This window comes from Excalfactoria chinensis, chromosome 6, assembly GCF_039878825.1.
Source record: "Excalfactoria chinensis isolate bCotChi1 chromosome 6, bCotChi1.hap2, whole genome shotgun sequence".
NCBI lineage: Eukaryota > Metazoa > Chordata > Aves > Galliformes > Phasianidae > Excalfactoria > Excalfactoria chinensis.
Genome location: NC_092830.1, coordinates 28,894,291 through 28,912,427, shown reverse-complemented (window position 1 = coordinate 28,912,427; position 18,137 = coordinate 28,894,291). Strand labels below are relative to the sequence as shown.

At 51.8% G+C, this 18,137-nt stretch overlaps 1 protein-coding gene across 1 annotated transcript; it reads right to left on the bottom strand.

Annotated features, from left to right (window-relative positions):
• Positions 1-4,092: 4,092 nt before the first annotated feature.
• DUSP5 (dual specificity phosphatase 5) lies at positions 4,093-13,372 on the bottom strand. The gene is made up of 4 exons (XM_072340870.1): positions 12,834-13,372; positions 9,079-9,221; positions 7,300-7,519; positions 4,093-5,640 (listed from the first exon to the last, which is right to left on the bottom strand). The coding sequence occupies exons 1-4, from the start codon at positions 13,225-13,227 to the stop codon at positions 5,240-5,242; spliced, it is 1,158 nt and encodes a 385-aa protein (XP_072196971.1). The 5' UTR covers positions 13,228-13,372; the 3' UTR covers positions 4,093-5,239.
• Between the last annotated feature and the right edge of the window lie 4,765 nt (positions 13,373-18,137).

The following is an 18,137-nucleotide window of genomic DNA, read 5'->3' as shown; positions in this document are numbered from 1 at the left end:
AGGAGACCACGGGTGGGAAGCATCTCTAGGAGATGAATGTGCACAGCTCTGCTCTATCACAGCTAGAAATCTGCTGCTTCTTGGCAAGGCTCTCTGGGCTCAGCTGGATAGCAGCTAATGGTCATGCTGGAATTCATGTCAATTGATTTTCCAGTTAACTTGACTTAACATGACTGGAGGCATTACAGTAGATAGGATATACCCGTTGTCCTAGTTTTAGTCCCATAGACCTCAGTATTCCATTCCGATGCAGTAGCAATTCTACCTCCAAGTAGAACAAACAGCTCCTTAAAATACAGATATCAAATAAAAAGTCATCTAGGGCTCGTCCCAGCACCCTGTGTCTGGGAGCCATCCTCCTGCTGCAGTCAATGGACTCTGGAGCGGTGCCTGCAGGCAGCTCATGGTGGAGGGGCAATTTAATAAGGAGGGATGACTCACTATCAACCACTGTCTGCTCTACAAAGGAGTCTCAGAAATGGAGTATCTGTGTGACAGAAATAAACCCCCATTCATAGAGATAGAGAGAGAGAGAGAGAGGGCATGAAAAACTACATGATTGGTTCACTTGGAGACTTAAGTCTGATAGATGCTTACTCACGTAAGTAACTTTACTAACATGAGTAGTTCAGAAAAACCCAGCCTGGAAAATAGGCCCTCTTTCCTATTCCAAATTGCCAGAAGCTACAAACAAAGCCAGGGACTTCCATGAGGAAAGCTAGTACTTGAAAAGGATATCTTGAGGCCATAAATCCTCCTCAGTAACAAGAGGAACCTAAAAGAATTGCCAAGCATCCCAGCTCCAACCACAGAAGCCATTTCTCTTGGTAACCTTTACATTCTACGCAAGTGCTCACAGGCAGGAGGTGAAGCAGCACCACCAGCAGCAGAAAAATGGACCCATTTGGTAAGGCTGACAGTCACAGAGATGGCAGAGTGCTTTGCATCCTGAAGCTGAAGTAAACAGATTGAAATGACTCCGTAGTTTATAATGCAAACTGTGGAGCACAGTAGGACTTTACAACTAAGGCCCTGGTGTCAAAGCTTCATTTGATTTTCTCTGATGACTCAACCTATTTCACAAGCTATTTTCATATTCCTTATTTAGAGAACTTACTCATGTCTCGATAAAAGCCTACGGTGTTATAAAGCCAGGGAACCATAATGTGTGGTGCTGGTAACACCTCCCACGCCAAAAAAATCCTACTTCCATATTTATGTGGCTCTTCAAATTGGTTCCTGCTGCTTTCTTCCCAGAGAGTGAGCTGGCACCGCGTCTCCTCTGCAATTAGCACAGAGCTGTGAAAAGTGGAGACGAAGGGTCAGACCCACCCCACCTGCAGCTTCACCCTAATTCAAGACCTGTTACAGGCCACATTTGGTCCCCTGACTTCCCTGCAAGGCAAGTGTTGTTTTTAACACATAAACACCAATACCTGTGGAATGCCCTGTTCGTTTAGGCTTCATTTCCTGAAAATCTCATCACCAGGAAGGATGAAATTAAGAAGCAGTGCTGACCTAGTGGTGCTCAGAGACCGAACGCAGGCGCACCAAGTGGGTGACTTTTGTTTGAGCGTGATGGGTCAGACTTAATTCTGTGCCCCCAGTCTGCACGGCCAGGAGTTCAGGAGAGCTACATACAGCGTATTTGAGTACTTGCAAAGCACTGATTCTGCCACAAAATAAGTTCTGCTGTTTGGAGAAGTCTTTGTAAACAGCACAGGCTGCAAATCCCACCAGCAAACACTTGGACTAAAAGCAGAGACAGGGACACTTGAGGACAACACCCACCCCTCCGCCCCCGCCCCAGATCTTTTCACAGTCTGATTTGCCACCACCACATAAAGATATTTTTTCTTTGTGAAAGGTTTTTGAGAGGTTTGTCTCAGAGGCAGAGAGGAAAAGGCAGCAAAGCAGAGAAGGAATGAGCAACAGTACTGCTCTTTGCAAGTCAGAAAGCTCTGGACTCAAGCTAAGTGGCACAATCGTTGTACAATACATGCCCACACCAGGTGAGTGGAGACAGCTCCTGAATAACACCAGAGTACTCAGGACATAAGGGAACACCATCAGGGCATCAGTGGGGCAAGACGAGTGGTGTTCACAGCTCAGGACCAGCGGTCTCATGGGCAGCAGTACCCTCCCAAAAAAATCCCCCTTGCTGTGCTATTTCCTCTCACGCTTATTTTTTTATTCAGGGATAATAAGAGAAGAGCTGTAATCGAAGCTTCGCCTGAGGGTACAGCATTTTCCCTTATGTTTTCTGAGGTCTAAAAATCACACTGCTTTGGCATCCCCCTTGTTAGGGCTACTTAGGTCCCTATTTTCCACCAAAATCATCAGCAGTTCATTTCTGATATCCCTCCTCTAGCACAGCTACCAGAGAGCCTGCCCTTCAGCTCTAGCCACTCACCTGGGCTCCATCTCTCTGATCTGAACTCTCACTCCCAGGAGCCAGATGCCCAAAACAGAAGCCCACCAGGGCTACAGTAGCCCTTGACTCAGCCTGGTGAATTTGCCCAAAGTTCAACCCACAAAGCACTCTCAGGGTGATCTTCTCCCTACACCTTATGGCAAGATAGCTGCAAGGCATCCTCAAAGAAGGGACATCCACTGAGCTGGGCATGAGGTCCCACCCTAGCACTGACACAGCAAAGGAAATGCCAACAGGAGCACAGGAGGGAACACTTACATGGATGCAGGTCCTTCAGCCTGTAGAGAGGAATGCAGGCCAGAGCCAAGCAGAAGGGAAACACACCTAAGCAGAGTCCAGACCTCAGACCCCAGTTCCAGGCACAGCACCTCTCCCTCCAGTTCCTTTCTCCATCCCTGCAGAATCCCAGCCAAACACCTCTCTCTGCCAACAACATCCACCAACAAATCACCACTGCCCAACAGCAGAGCCTCTCTTCATACGCAGCAGCTGCCTTCCCTCTCTGCTAATTACTTGCCTGCTCCACCTGACTTTGGAGCTCCTCTAGCTGCTACACTCAGCTGTACCAGCAGTGACCCATTAACCCCTGCCTGTGCTCGTAGCATCACCAGTCTCACTCTTTAGAAGCAAACTGGTCCCGCTGCAGCCCCTCCTAAAGTGTGTTACAATGCTTTAGTGAGAGTAGTTGGTTGCTTTGTTTCTGACAGTTGCTCAGGACATACCCTCTCTCAAAGCCTTGCACCTCCCTGCTCTGCAGCGCATGCCTTTAACTGCAGCTGGTCCTGGGGGTTCCTGAGAGCACTTTCCAGAGTTCCCCACAAGGGGCAATTAGATCTTCTAGAAACTAAATTGATGAGCTCTTACTTCATTACGTCACTCACCTCTCTTCTCCACATGCAGGGCTTTGTGCTCGAGTTTCCTGAGGACACACAAAGGAAAGCCAAGGCTCTGGTGACAGCTCCTCACCTGCGAGATTTGCTGTCAGAGGAGGAAGCTACAAAGGGATTAACCCCACAGGGCACAGTTTACACAAAGATCTGTCGTTCTCAACCCAAAAGCTTAGATGCATGGGTCATAAACATGCCACGGTGATAAGCCAGAGAGAGGTGAAGAATTTCCAGCTGAGATGAGGTGTGAAATGGCTCGAATGCTGACCTTCAAGTGCTTTTATTTATTTTTTCTCTCTCTTTTTTTTCTTCTTTAATTAATAAAAAAACAGAATATCTCTGACAGCAGGTGAGCCCTGCAAGCTGCCTGCCTGACCATGGCATGACAGCAGCAGGTGGTTGGTGGACCTGCACTGTGTTATCACCCAGCCTGGGGCACAGCATCCCCACTGCTTGTGCCGGGGCAGGAAGCGGGGGCCGTGCTGACTGCAGGCTTTCGTCTTCAGCGAGACTGCAAACCTTATATAAAAGATGCATGAATCAAAAGAGAAGCGCCTGCCCAGCCGCTGGGAAGTGACGCCACCATGACTCATGTCATTCTGTTCAAAAAAATTCCTCCCCCTCACCTTCTCCCCCTATAGACTTGCACCTTGGGGCCCTTCCCAGCAGTGCTGCCCTCCTTCTCCCACCCCACGCTGCCGCTGTGGAGGTGCTCAGCTGGCCTCCCTCAGCACCAGCACTCCTGCAGCTCTGGCTCACTCAAGGATGACAAACAGTTTTGCTTTTTTTTATTATTATTATTATGATTATTTTTTTACACTCCATAAAAACGGTTGCAGACTTTCTTTCACATTCACGAGATCTTCTGGAAATTATTGCCATTTCCCATATGTATTACATATAAAAAATAAAAAGGTCAACAGACAAAGAGAGCAGCTCGTTCCGAGCTCCCTGCAGACACAAACTCAATGCAATGAATCCAGATCTCACAGACGAAGGCTGGCTGGAGGTGACCACGCACTAAGCAAGCCACATAACACTGAACAAGACCACTTTACCACACACAACACATGTCAGAAATGCTTGGGAAGAGACCAAAAAGCCAAGCTCGTCTTATTTTTTGGTGTAAAATCCAGCAGCAGCAGTGTCATCTGATGGGAAATAACTTGACTGAGGGTTGTGGAGACATTCAAGTATTCTAGGGCCGTTCTTAAACAACAGATGGGACTATAATAGCTTAGCAGGGTAGCCTGATAGTTTAAGTCCCTCGGCATCAGTTAAAAGCATGCCAAGTACAAAGGCAAGTGCAGGAGTACAGGAAATGATACACCTGAAGGGATCCGTGGTCCTTTTGGTCTCTAGTTACACTGAGGTCACTACCTGACACAACAGAGCCCAGAATGGGACAGAGGGTGCACAACAGCAGCCAGGCAGAGAGCCCTGCTGCCCTGGCACTCTGCTCCCTGAAACAGGGCACGAAGGGGGGAGGAAAACTGGAGAAACGCATCTCTTCAGGTGCAAGAAGGGCTTTCTGTTTTGTTTTTCCCCCCACTGCTGCTGTTTATTGCTTGAAACTTTAAATAAGGTTCTTCTCATAAACAAAAAAAGGGAAGAAGGTATGGACTGAGAACACCTGAAATGGATTTCTCATTGCTCCCCAGGAATCTGGAAATACAGTAGTGGCTGCACGTCCTGGATAAAAACCTAGAAAAGTACTAAAAAACAAAAACAACCTCACAAAACAACATTAAAAGTTCAGAAAACCTGCCACACGTAGAGCACTTGCGCCTCACAGTCAGTGTATGGGAAGTATCACCCACAAGGACCACCTCGGACTAAGTCAGTGAGGTTTTTCTATTGCACGTTCATGAAATATTATCATTAGGGTCACAGTTGGGCTCTGAGGGCTCCAGGGCATTCAGCAGGATGAAGAAGCCGTCATAGGGCTGAGCTTCAGTGGGTGGACAGGGGAGTGGATGGGCACAGAACTCAGCACTGAGGTAGGGAAGGCAAAACACGAGCCTTCAAAATTTTTGCCTAATGTCAGTTCTTCTGCAAAGAAAGAGGCGGCTTCTGTTTTGCACGAGGCAATGGGAGGGCTGGGGGTGGAAGACAGGATCTCTGACTCATATTGTAGCAACTGTCCCATGAAACCAAAGTTTGGTGAGATCAGGCTCCGGCGCTGTTTGATGTAGTCAAAGGCCTCCTCCAGGCGCAGCTTCTTTGTCTTCATGAGGTACGCCATGCAGATGGTGGGAGAGCGTGAAATCCCCGCTTCGCAGTGCACCAGGATCTTGCCCCCTGCTCGTCTGACATAATCTAAGGAACAGAAAGTCATGCAGACGTCAGCTGTCGCTGGGGCTAGAGAAGACTCTGGGATGAGTGCCCAGCAGCCAACCCATCAGCAAGGACCCTCTGCTGTTGGGTGCCAAGAGTGGCACAAAGACAGACAGAGAAGGGACAAAACCCAGCCCAAGATGGAGCTCAGCTCCAGCTGACATTGTTTCAGTATCTGTGGATCCCAATTTGGCCCTACCTCCAGTTTTAGGAAAGCATTTCCCAGGTATCCATTTCCCCTCTGCTACAATTTGCTTTTCAGAGTGTTTTGACACATCAGACATCTGGGCAGTGCCTGCGTTCGCTATTCCTGCATTTTCACTAAGTGTGGTTAAAAGCACCAGCCCTTACCCCACTGGGTATTTCAAAGGCAAGAGCTGCAGAGAATTTCCTCTTGTCAGCTCTGCTAGAAAAACAGGGTTTCCTCTTTAAAATCCAAATCTGTCCTGCTGCTTGGTGGGTTGGCAGCAATCAGCCATACCGGGAGGAACTCTTGGTGGCACCCTTGGGCAGAGTCCCTGGGGCAATGCTACAAAGCCCACGAGGACTGCCTGGCAGCTGCTAATTACAGCCTGGCTAAAGGATGCCTGGACTTAAGTCAGGATATAAAAGGCTTATGCAAAGCACCCATTTTACACAACAGGGAGCCTCTGTGGTTACTCACACAACACAACGATTGTTATTAGATTACAGAGAGTGTGCTTAAAATAAGCCCTTTCCACACTAAAATGCAGTTCAAAAATAGATGTCCTCTGGTCTCTTGCCTCAGGCAATATGTTCAAGCTCCAATTTATGGAGAAATACACTGGCGTTGTGCTTGCTGCATGGCACTGGTACAGCATAGAGCTGAGCAAGTTATCATTTGCCTGTCTTAGCCTGCTGGGGGACTGGTGCCACCAGGACCAGTTATATTTAACTGCTATACATAACAAGGAAGACACAGATTTGAGTCACCTCCAGTATCTACACCACACAGTTTTTAAAGAAAGTGAAAACTGAAATCATCCTCAAAATTTTGGGGAAATTTTCAAGTGACTCAACAACTATCAGAAGGGGGGAGGAATGTGACAAAAGTGAATTATCATTTCCCTGAAAATTGTGAGAAGTCCTTTACCAGGAAGAGAAAGGTCCTGGAGGGCACTCTTACATCAGATTTGCTTTGTTTTTCTATCTGCAGTGTCAAAGAACACAAACTTGTAACCTGCTTTGGAAAGAAAAACAAAGCTGAGTGGCCCACTCGCCTTGTCTGCCTGGTGGAAATAGGAAGGAGGTGTTTCCTTCCTCGTCCTCCCCAACACCTCGTCTGTGCCCCTTCCTTGTTGACAACCCATAGCTGGGGCAGATACTGATGATTATGCTTGAACTTTTAAAGTAACATCTTGGAACATACAAAAAAATGCAGTGACATAAGTTTGTTGTTCTGAGTTACCCATTATTTCCAGGAGCCAATTCCCTGTTGGAATTGGCTGGATGGCAGCGAGCCACCAGCACTCCCTGTGTTTTTGTGCCTTTTTTCCCCACACTTCTGAGCCTCTGACTTATGGCTCTATTGTGAGGGCTTGGACACTGCTGTGGGTACGCAGCACTCTTTGAGAAGCCCTTGGCTCCCCCTTTGGGAAGCTGAGAACCCAGGGCACCTACCAATGAAGTCAATGGCTTCCTGGAAGTGTGAGCTGATGTCTGCCGTGTGGCTGTCCTCCACGGGGATCCACTTGTAGCAGTACTGGTCTTGAAAGGACTCAGAGCTCTTCCTGGAGACATTGAGCAGGGCCGTGATGTGCAGGTTGGCGAGGAACTCGCACTTGGAAGCATGATAGGCACTACCAAGGTAGAGAAAAGGCAAGATTTCCACCGGGCCACCCTAGAAGAGAAGAAGCAAAAACATGCAACTCAAACACTGCCTTTGCAATGGTGTTTTGAGTCCTGATACTGCAGGGAAAAAGACAAGAGAGTGTGTGAGGATGCCTGCTCCCCACCCTCTCGCCTCTCCCCATGGTGGCTTTGGACCCCAGTGCTGCTGCCCAGTGAATCACTGCACTGGCACAGCCCATGCAGGAAGCAGCTTTTCATTTTCTTGTCCACATCTGAGAGGTACAGAGGTGGAACCAACCCACTCATGTTTCCTGCCCCTCAGGAGGGCCCAAAGTGCTTTTTCATTGGGAGGCCTGGGGCGGCAGGGGAAGCCTAGAGTGGGGCTCAGCCCCATGATAGAGTAAAATCCCTGTGACTGCAGCACTACAGGACTGGGGCAGGGGACACCCCCACCCCTGCGTCACCATCCAGTCTCTCACCCTGCAAGATGTAATCTCAGTTCCTCTTTCCCCAGAATGTGAAAAAGCCGGATGACGACACCGTGAAGAAAAGCCACCGCCTGACAGATGCAGGTGGCAGGTAACTTTCCATGATGCACAGTGCTGCCGCCAGCCCGCAGGGGTGAGTAATCATGTTATGGACCCCCACCCCCCTCCCCGCACACACACACACAGTGCAATTTGCCAGGGACAGCCAGGAGCCACCTGCATTATGAGGCTCGCTCTGGGGACCCCCGGAAGCAGCACAACCACAGGGTGACATTTGGGGGCAGGCGTCTTCCCCAGCCCCGGGGGCGGGCGTGGGAGCACGGTGACTTCCGACGGAAACCCCGAAGGGCCTCCCAGAGCCACATCTGCCGGAAAGCAGCAGCCCCACACCTCTCCCTGCCCCTTTGGTGTCCCCTGGGAGGGGGCTGCTGCTAACAGCCAGCATTAGCGCTGCCTGGCTGTGTGGTGAATGCAGCCTCAGTGCAGTTTTGGGCTGAAGATGGTTTGTGCCTCCTACTGCTGCTTCATTTTGAAGCCAGCTGGAGGTGCTGCTGGCCAGCAGCACAGACAAGCAACCTTAGTGGCACGTGGGACAGGGACTGCGACAACCTGCTGGCAGCCTGTGCCAGCATAAGGACCACCATCACTGTGCCCTGTGCCATCACGTTTGTGAGGCATGTTGGACGTCAGCTTGAGTTCCAGAGCTGTTAGCTCCTTTGCCAGTCTCTCTAGAGACATTTTAGATTGGCTATCAAGAAGACTCTTACATTAAGCATAGCGAAGCACTGGCACAGGCTGCCCTAAAATGTGGTAATGCCCCATCCCCAGAGGCACCCGAGGTCAGACTGGATGGGGCTCTGTGTACCTGACAGAGCTGTAGGTGTCCCTGTTCTGTGAAGGGGAGTTGGACTAGACAGTCTTTAAGGGACCCTTCAAACAAATCTATAATTCTCTGATTGCAATAGGTTCTCTGATCAAAACACACAGAGATAACTCTAACCCCATGCACCACAGACTCTTACACGCTTCTGCCTTTGGAGCAGACAAGACATGAAGCAGGGACAGAAGTACCCCGGTGGCACAAGAAGATTGAGGGGGAGGTGGCCCTGGTGACACACACCTGGTCGTAGGCAGGCTTGTGGTTGGCACTCTGCTTCTCACAGTGGCTGGTGAGGTTCCTCTCTGCATCGCTCCTCTCCAGGGAAATGAGTTTCCCATCCACGCAGCACTCAGGATATTGCGAATTGAAGGTTTCATAGCCCCCTGGGGAAGGAGGGGAAAAAACAAAACACTGATGTTAGCACTTCCAAAAAGTGGTTTAATTAAAGCAGAGGAGAAATGAGGCTCGGTGCTGGTAATGAAGCGGGACAGTGCTGCAGTGCTGTTGCCAGGGTTGGTTAGAAAGCTGTCCCCAGTGATGATGTGGGGCTGTTTGAGAGGCTTTGGGCACCCAAGGAAAGCCTCCAATACTGCTGACAATTATTAACTTGCTAAAAACCAGTGGGTAGAGATGAAAACTGTTAGTGCAAGAAGATCTGTTGAGTCCAGCAAACATTAACCTCAGTACAGCAGGGACTGAGCTCCCTCCTCCAGTCACACACACACGGCTGCCAGTGCTGGAGGGAGAGCTCTGCAGAATTCATCCCAAACCTGCTCTTACTGCATGCAGTGGGACAGCCCAAGAAATATTGTACCTGCCTTTCTAAAAGGACGCGGGCACAAGAGAACGCTTGAGATCGCATCATTAATCACCACAACGCATGAGACAGCAAGTTAATGAAGACAGTCCCACTGAAACCAATCTGTTAAATAACCACTATAAAACCTAATGAAATCCTGTGACAGCGTTTGACAGCTGAATGGCCCCACATGAGCGATTCTGCATGGTTAAGTACTGCCTTCGTTACATTCAGCGCGCCGTTAATGAAAAGGAATTAATCCTATTATTACACCGTTACTCAAAGTTTGTCCTTAGCTAAATGCTTGCCTATTTCCAGGCTAGGAATACGCTCACCAAAGTGAACGTGGATACATCAGGTAGCAGAAACAGCCTGGAAATGTCAGCTGTGTGCCGTGCATCCGCCACCTGTGATTTTTCAGAGCGAAAATGAATTGTCAGAGAGCTCTTCTACAGGAAAATTCAATAACCCTTTGGAGCGTGACCGCCAGGTAAACAGGGCTGTGCAAGCAAGGCCTGCGGTGTGACTCATTAATCTGCCACCGTTCTGCCCTGATAAGCGGTGCCGTTGTGCGCCCCGATCGGGGCACGGTTTCGCAACAAAGGAAGCACTGAGGCTCTGTGCACCCACAGCCCCGCTGCCTGCGCTGCCCACTGCCGCCACCTCTGACCCCGCAGCCCTGCACACCGGTGCCTCATACGCAGGTGATGCTTGGGCAGATGTGTGCTCAAACTGATGACGTGCTGCTGTCGCCCACTCAGTTCTGCCATGGGGTCCTTGTGTTGCAAGAGCACTGCACAGTTTAAAGCCCACTAGGTGAGATGAAAAGCTGTTTTCCATGCCAGGGGCACGAGGGCGGCTTTGCATGCAGCTGACATTCACAGCACCCATACCTTTCCTCCCCTGACCCCAGCCAAATTCAACCAGCACAGGACAAGCAGCAGCGTGACTACAGAGAACATGAAAGGAGCTGATGAAATGATAGCCCTCATTGTGGAAGAGCCAACAGACATGAGAAACTCTCCCAACTGCCTGATCCCAAACTGCCTTCCCACAGAGCAGGCTTCTAAATCCTGATGTTTTGCATGGCTGACCTTATCCTCCCACTGCCCCCAGCCACTGCCTTCACGTAGGAAAAAATATGTTCAGTCCATAGGAATAGCCATTATCCCCATTTACACCTTGTGCTGTTTTTGCTTTTGAATGAACACAGATGTGTGTGAACCAAGTCAGCATGTGTGTTCCCCATGTCTCTGGGGCAGCAGTGCATGCGGCCGCTGAATGGTTAATTGCAAGCCTCAGGGATCAGGATATTTGCAGGCCGCTCTGATGGTGAGTCATCATCTCATCCCCTCCTCCAGCAATCTCCTCTTCCCCCTCTCCTCTCAACCTAGCTTCCCTGAGGTCATCTCTGCAAATACTCCATTGCTCATCACAGGGAGTGGGGCTGCGCTTTCATTTTTAATCAATAAATAATAGAATCCCTGTTAGCACCACGGGACCGTACACTGTTTTATCTTTCTGTGAGCCCTTCTCCCCCCACCACACAATTCCTTGCTCTGCTGGGGCCAAGCTGACCCACAGTGAGCACTCAGTGGTGAAGGGGTCAAACGCACGCACCAGACAGCACAGCCACTGCTAGGAGGCCGAGAGGTCCCTATTTTCTGCACACAACACCCAGTGCTGCAGGGTGATTTATGTCCCTGGTGTCACCTTATGTCCCTGCACCATCACAGCTTCCTGGGGGTCTGCAGCCCCGGTGAATCAGCAGCTCTGGCAATGAGTCACACCTGAGCTGTGGGCTGCTGTGTCCTGAGACCCAGAGCAATTTGCAGAGAGGTGAGAGGGGAGGAAACTGTGCCCTGCTGAGGGGAAGCCCTTTCAGCCTCATGTCATCAGGCTTTCAAGAAAAGAGGCTTTGCAATACACAAAAGATGCAAAGCGGAGCCTACATCAACCCTCCACCCCATATAAACTGCCCACATCTACCACTTCAAAATGGGGAGTTGGGACATAGGAGGTTCTGTGGTTCAGCCAACAGGCTGGGAATCTGCAGAGCTTAATTCAGCTCCTGCATTGCCACACACTTACCAGGGTAGCCCTGCAGATGTTTCCTCATCCCTATTTTAATGGGGTCCCATAGGGTTTGCCTGGCCCCACACAGTACAAGCACCCCTGCCCTGGGACAGCAGAATTGATGCTGCAGGGGTCCCTGCAGCATCTGGGAGTGACCAGACAAGGCCAGGCTGGTGACAAGCCGCCCTGCATCTCTCTCCTGCTTGGAACCAGGCTCCCTACATTGGAAGTTCCACTGCCCAGTGGTGAAGTCCTCTGAGCTCTTTCTGGCAGAGGAAGCACAAACTGGGCAGAAAACAATAAAATGAAGCAGAAATCCTACTAGAATAAAACACTTAATAGAAGTCCATAATACAATTTACAAACTGTCACTGGACTTTCTCCTCCAGCCGTGACCTCCCATTGCCCCCGGGCTATTTGGGGTCTCTTTGGGAATCCTTTCGGCGCTCCCCGGACAGTTCCGCGCTGCCAAGGGACAGGGGAGGGCTGGGATACGGCGAGGGCAAAAGGACAAAGGCGCTGTCGGGCGAAACGGAGCGGGGGAGAGGAGAAAGGGCGGGCTGCTGTTTTTTATTGTTTTATTACCCCCGGAATACACGGAAGGAAAACAAAAACCGCCATCCGAAGGCTATAATGCACGTGAGGAAGGCAGTATTCGCAAGCCCCATTGAGCCCCTCCGTTATGGCTCTGGCTTTCCCCTGCCTGCCCCGGGGAGTCATAGCCCCAGCACCTCCGGTACCGGGCTACGAGCTGCGGCCCCGGTGTTGCCGTCCATGCAGGGCGGCCGAGTGGCTCTTGGGATCGGGTTAGCGTCCCAGGCAGCCCGCTCCCTCGAAACCAACTTTCGTTCTCCTTCCACGATGTTCTTCGCTTGCCACCCTCCGCTTAAACGCGTGGAGGGAGTGAGCGGAAAGGTATTTGGGCTCAGCCCGCGGAGCCTATCCGGGATTTATCTCCGGTGGGTGGAAAAGAAATGAAATCCCGGCGTTACCTCCCTGCCCCGCACCTATAAGCGGTTTAACACCGTGCGTGGGGAAGGGGCCGCGTCCCGAAGGGCTCCGGGGGTCGATTCCCCCAAGTCCCCCACTGCCGGCTACACGTTCCCCGCCGCCCTCTCACCTTTCAGGAAGCAGACCCTGGCCCCGGCCTCGGGAAGACTGGAGAGCAGCGCGTTGAGAACGATCTGCGCCGTGCTGTCTTTCTTCAGCTTCTGCCAGTGCCCCGTGCCCTGGTCCAGCACCACGACGGCCGCCAGGCGGGCCGTCCCCGCCGCCCCCTCGGAGCCCAACAGCAGCCGGGAGCGGGCGGCCGCGTCGGGGACCACAAAGTGGAGCGGCACGGCCCCACCGCGGGCCCTCCGCATCACCACCGAGTTGAGGTTGACGTTGAGGGAGCCCCGGAGGCAGGAGGCCGAGTAGGACAGGTAGGGGCGGCAGTCCAGCACCAGGCAGCGGGAGGGTTCCTTCCGCAGGAGCTTCCGCAGCTGCCGGCAGTCGAGGGAGGTGACTTTCATCGCGGCCGCAGGGTGAGACCCTCCGCGGCGGGGATGCCCGGGACGGGAGAGCGGCCCGAGGGTTACCGGTGCTTGCGCGAGAGCCGCGGGCCCGCAGGGCCGCTACGCGTGAACGGGACGGGAGGGATGGAGGCTCCGCGCCGAGCCCGAGCAGGGAATCCCGGCCGCTGCCAGCGGGCATTTATATGAATGGGAGGCCGGGCTGTGACGACACTGCCCAAATAAGGGGAGTGACGCGCCCGCCCTTCCAAATATGGGCATCTCCCGCCCCGCGCTCCGCCCCCTGACGGGATTCCCCTCCCCTGCGCTCCCCTCCCCGCCGCGAACAGCGTTAGTCAGTTCGGGAGGCAGAGGAAGCTGAAAAACGCCGCAAAAATTCTCCAGTCATCGGTCTGAGCCTCACCCCGTCATCGGCATCACCGCCTCCCCCTCCCCAGCCGTGGCTGAGAGCCGGAGGGGGGTGAGGAGGAGGAAGAGGTGAGGGAGGAAGGAGGGCAGCACTGGGGCATCTTTCTCTCGCAGGGCTGTAGCGGGATTCAGTTCCCTTTATTCTCTCCCCGGCTATTTATGTCCCCACCAGCAAGGACCCGTCGGGGCTGCAGCCTGGCACCAAAGCAGGAGGCAGCTCTGGACAGGGTGGGAAGTGCTGCTGTGCAGAATGAATGAGTGGCAAAAAGGGGACGAACAGAAATGGGGTTAGGAAAAATGGTCTCTCTTTGGGGATGTGATGTCCCCTTACTTGTAGCAAAGGTGTAGGCTGCAGGACTGTGGCCAGAGGCCTGAGGAAGAGTAATGCAGCAGGGCACAGCCTGCCGCTGTGCCCCGGGGTCATCACACTGATACACGGGATTAGGAAATTCAGCACTTTCCCTTTCCTCACAGATGAGTTTTATGAAGTAATTAAAAAGAGAAGCGGCAATCCCTGGAAGAGGTCGGGCAAAAGGCTGTGCTGCAGCCAGGCTCATGGCAGCCAGGGAATGTCACAGTGGAGCTGTCCAGGAGCAGCACGCTGTTATTACTCTGATGCTGCCCGGAAATATGCTCACCTGCACCGTGGGCAGGAAGTGCCACCCTGCCCCAAAGTGCCTGCAGCGGGAACACAGATGCATGAAGGAGACAGCACAAGGAAAACACTCGAGCTGATGGGAAGCAAAGCCACGAGCAGTTTTGAAGCACCTCCACTTCTTCCTCTTTCGAACCCCTGCAGCCCCCAGCTGGGTCCTCTTAACCTGACCGCCCCCTGCTCTACATCAGTGGGTGTCAGATGGAACAACACCGGACAGCTGGGTGGGTGGTTGCAGGTGTTGGTCCCAGTGTGGGTGCTGCCATCACCGTGGCCCCACGCTGTCCCCTTCGTGTTCACCCTGTGATTAATAGCTGGGGGATTCTGCTCCTGGTCACGCAGGAAGAACCTCCAGCACAGCCTACTTCCTGCCCTCAGCCCTGCTCTTGCCACCCCGACACAAAACCAGTCCCAATCCCCCCAGCTCTCCTAGTACAGCCCAGCTGCTCAGTGGTCACAAAGTGGTGCACAAAGGGGTTCCAGGCAACGTGAGCTTTTTCTCCCTCTCGGGAGGAAGGAGGGGGCTGGCACGGTGGCAGTGAGCATCATTTCCTCCCAGAAAACCCCAGTGACACGGGAAGGGGTGGGAGGGAAAGATTCTCTCCCCAGCCCCGGTCTGAAGGAGGGGGCAAATGTTACAGCTCAGAAACTCAACTCCCTGGGGAAGAGCTCTGGACCTGAAGTGACAACCGGGTGTATATCATGGCATGTGACCTGCCGCTGACCTTCCTCCCTTCTCACACCTAACACTGAGCCTCCAAACAACCGCCTTTCAGCAGATTACAGCTTTGCTTTTGTTTCTTAATGGAGTGAGTCATGCCCACCTTTTTATTAGAAGAAAATAAGCAGATGAACAGCAGCAGTGTGACGCTTCCTCCTGCAGCAGGGTGCTGGATGCCCAGCCCCTGAGTCCCTGCCTGCCACCTCCATGGTTCCGTGTGCTTGGGGATGGAGCACCAAAGAGGGCTGCTGCTGTGGGTGTGCAAGCAGACATGGGGCTGCAGACAGACACAGACATGTTTCCCTGCTCGATCTGTCCCTTAGTTTGCCAGGTGCTCTTAGAAAGAAAGGGAAAAGGGCTGCATTCTTACATATGGAGAGCACTGAGCCATTCAGTACCCTCTGCCCTAAGCCAGGGAACTCCCACCTCTGTGCAGCACTTGCAGAATCATAAAAGCTGGAAAAGACCACTGAGATCATCCAGTCCAACCACTGACCCATCATTACCATCCTACTCGACATCATTCTCCCTGCTCCTCCTCCCACTTCCCTTTGGTAATCTCCCAGGCTCCTTTGTCCTTTGTCTCGGGCTTTTATCGGGGCTTTCAGATCCACTGGCCCTTTCCTTTTCTTTCAGGCTGTATTTCCCCTAACCCAGCTCATTCTTCCCTTCTCACCTCCCGCAGACCCATTGTTGCTGCCCACCGTGGGTGCAGGGGACTTCGCTCAGTGTGGGGCAGAAGCAGTTCCCCTTCCCACTCCTCCCCTCACCATCCCCCTCCCCCCCCCCCCCCCCCAGGTGGAATTACCCACAGTGGAACAGTATCCAGTGGGCATCACTGAAGAGCAGAATGTTGCCTTTCTGGGGAGACTACCATTCAAACAAGAAACAGGATTAGTCAGGTCCATAGGACTTGAGTTGCTGATGCCAAGACCCTGTGCTGGGTGCTGGGTCCATGCCCTACAACCCACGGTGCTAACAGTGCTAACCCCAAAACCCACAGCAAAAGGTGAAATGAAGCTTAAGGAGGCCCAGGGGAAGGCAGATCAATTGTCCCCCAGGGGATCTGCCAGGGAGGTGATACAGAGAAAGCATTCTATGTGTCACTTAGACCGGGGCTCGAGGTGCACCACATCCCCCCTGGGGCAAAACACTGCGCTCATCCTCCAGGTGGTTGTGAAGTGCAAGACATTCTTTGGATGAACAAAGCACAGTATGAGGCGGCAGAGAGGATGTGTTGGCATTTCTGTGCTGTTACTAAGTTTCCCGTAACATCACTTTCTAATTTGGAGTGGCTGATGTCAAAACGCTCACAGCACAAGCAGTGAGAGAAGCGTGTGCTGGTACCAACCCAAACCATTCTGTGATTCTGTGATTCTACACGGCAGCTGGGAGCTGGGTGAAGCCATCCCCGTGGCTGGGGATGGCTGAGCAATGCCAGCAGGAGGCTTCAATGTTGAGCTCCTATCGATGACATGATTTGCTCACCAGTGATAAGTTCCAACAGAACAGATTGGATCACAAACGAATCCATCCCATTACAAATTTGTCCCAGTTGCAACAGAATAACCCATGGTCAAATCTAATTCTGGAAGGTGAAATGTGCTACCAGATACAGACTGTGCTGCGTGGCATTCATCCCCCTCACCTTCTGGCGCCATAGATGTGATCTGTTGTTGAACTGGAACCCTTTTTTCTCCAGAGAACAAGTGAACAAATTAGTAAGTGATAGGGCATTTTCAATAAAAATAGCTCATGAGATAAAGGAAATGCATGCCACAAGCCACTCATTTTGGAAGAACCAACTGGATTTCAGTATTCTGCAGCCCCAGCGTCTCTCAGACCTGTTTTACATTCCCAGCTCTGCTGCCACAAAACAGAACTGGGACGAACAGTGCATGGTCTGAATGGGAGTAGCCTGCACTCAGCACTTCTGAAAATCAGGCTGGCAGTGAATGTCAGCCTTATGTCTGCTTTCTACCTGACTCATACGTACGTGACTCCCCTGCCTGCTGCGAGCTGCTGTCAGCAGCCACTGCCAGGGTGCAGGAGGAAGGCATGGAGCCTCACATCACCAGCTCTCTGCACATTCAGGCTGATTTTCTCCACTCGCCTTCCATGGCTTCCATGCTTGTGAGCTGTACAGATGAGCACTTGCAGGAACGAGTTATGAGTGTAAAGATCTTCCTACTTGCAGCCATCCCTGGGGTAGCTTCATGGGAAAACTATTTCTGTAGTTAGCTGTCTCTGGTGTGAGACAAAGGCCTTTTGTTCTTTTATCAACTTGCCAGTTCTCATTTGTTCTTTCCCCTTCCTGCTGCTGTTTCCCTGCACGCATTTCTCGCCTTCTTGCCCCCTCTCTTCCCTTGCCCTGCATGTTTCCCAGGAGCTTCTTCCAGCCCCCTGCCCATGGCCATCGCAAGCCTGGCTGGGCCCTGACCCACATCTGCTGTTGCTCCTGCCCACCTGCCCCATCCACCAGTGCAGCACATCCCCATCCTTGTGTGGTTACTGCTTCCTCAGACTGCAGGGAGCCATCAAATGGCTCAAGATTTTCTTATATGTGCAGTTTAATTGACTGTTTGGACAAACATATCTCGGAGAAACACTGGTTGCTTTGGTCCAGATCTTCTGAGAGCTAATCTTATCATCACTAAATCTGATTCTCTCTGCCTTGGTCTTTCTGACTGACTCATATCTTAAGCACCACGTTGTTGCCTGGAGGGTATAATCACGTAAATATAATCCACCGCACAGTGTGTGTTACTATGCCCACTCCACTGAGAATGAGTACAGCTCCCGAGCACAGAAATGACTTTTTAAGCTCAAAATGGAGCATCTTGTGTTTTTAGCTTAGAATGTTTTGGAGTCATTTCAGTGGGCTACATGGATATAAACAAACAAAATCATCACACGCAGTAAAAAAAAATATATTACACCTCACTTTTCCATGGCATTGCAAGAAGCAGCAGAAGAAAAACAAACCCAAAGCAGTCCTACAGTTTGCTATAAGCCTCACAGAATCATAGAATGGCTGGGCTGGAAGCGACCCTAAAACCCACCCGGCTCCATCCTACTGCAACCAGATCAGGGCCCCATCCAACCTGGCCATGGGCACCTCCAGGG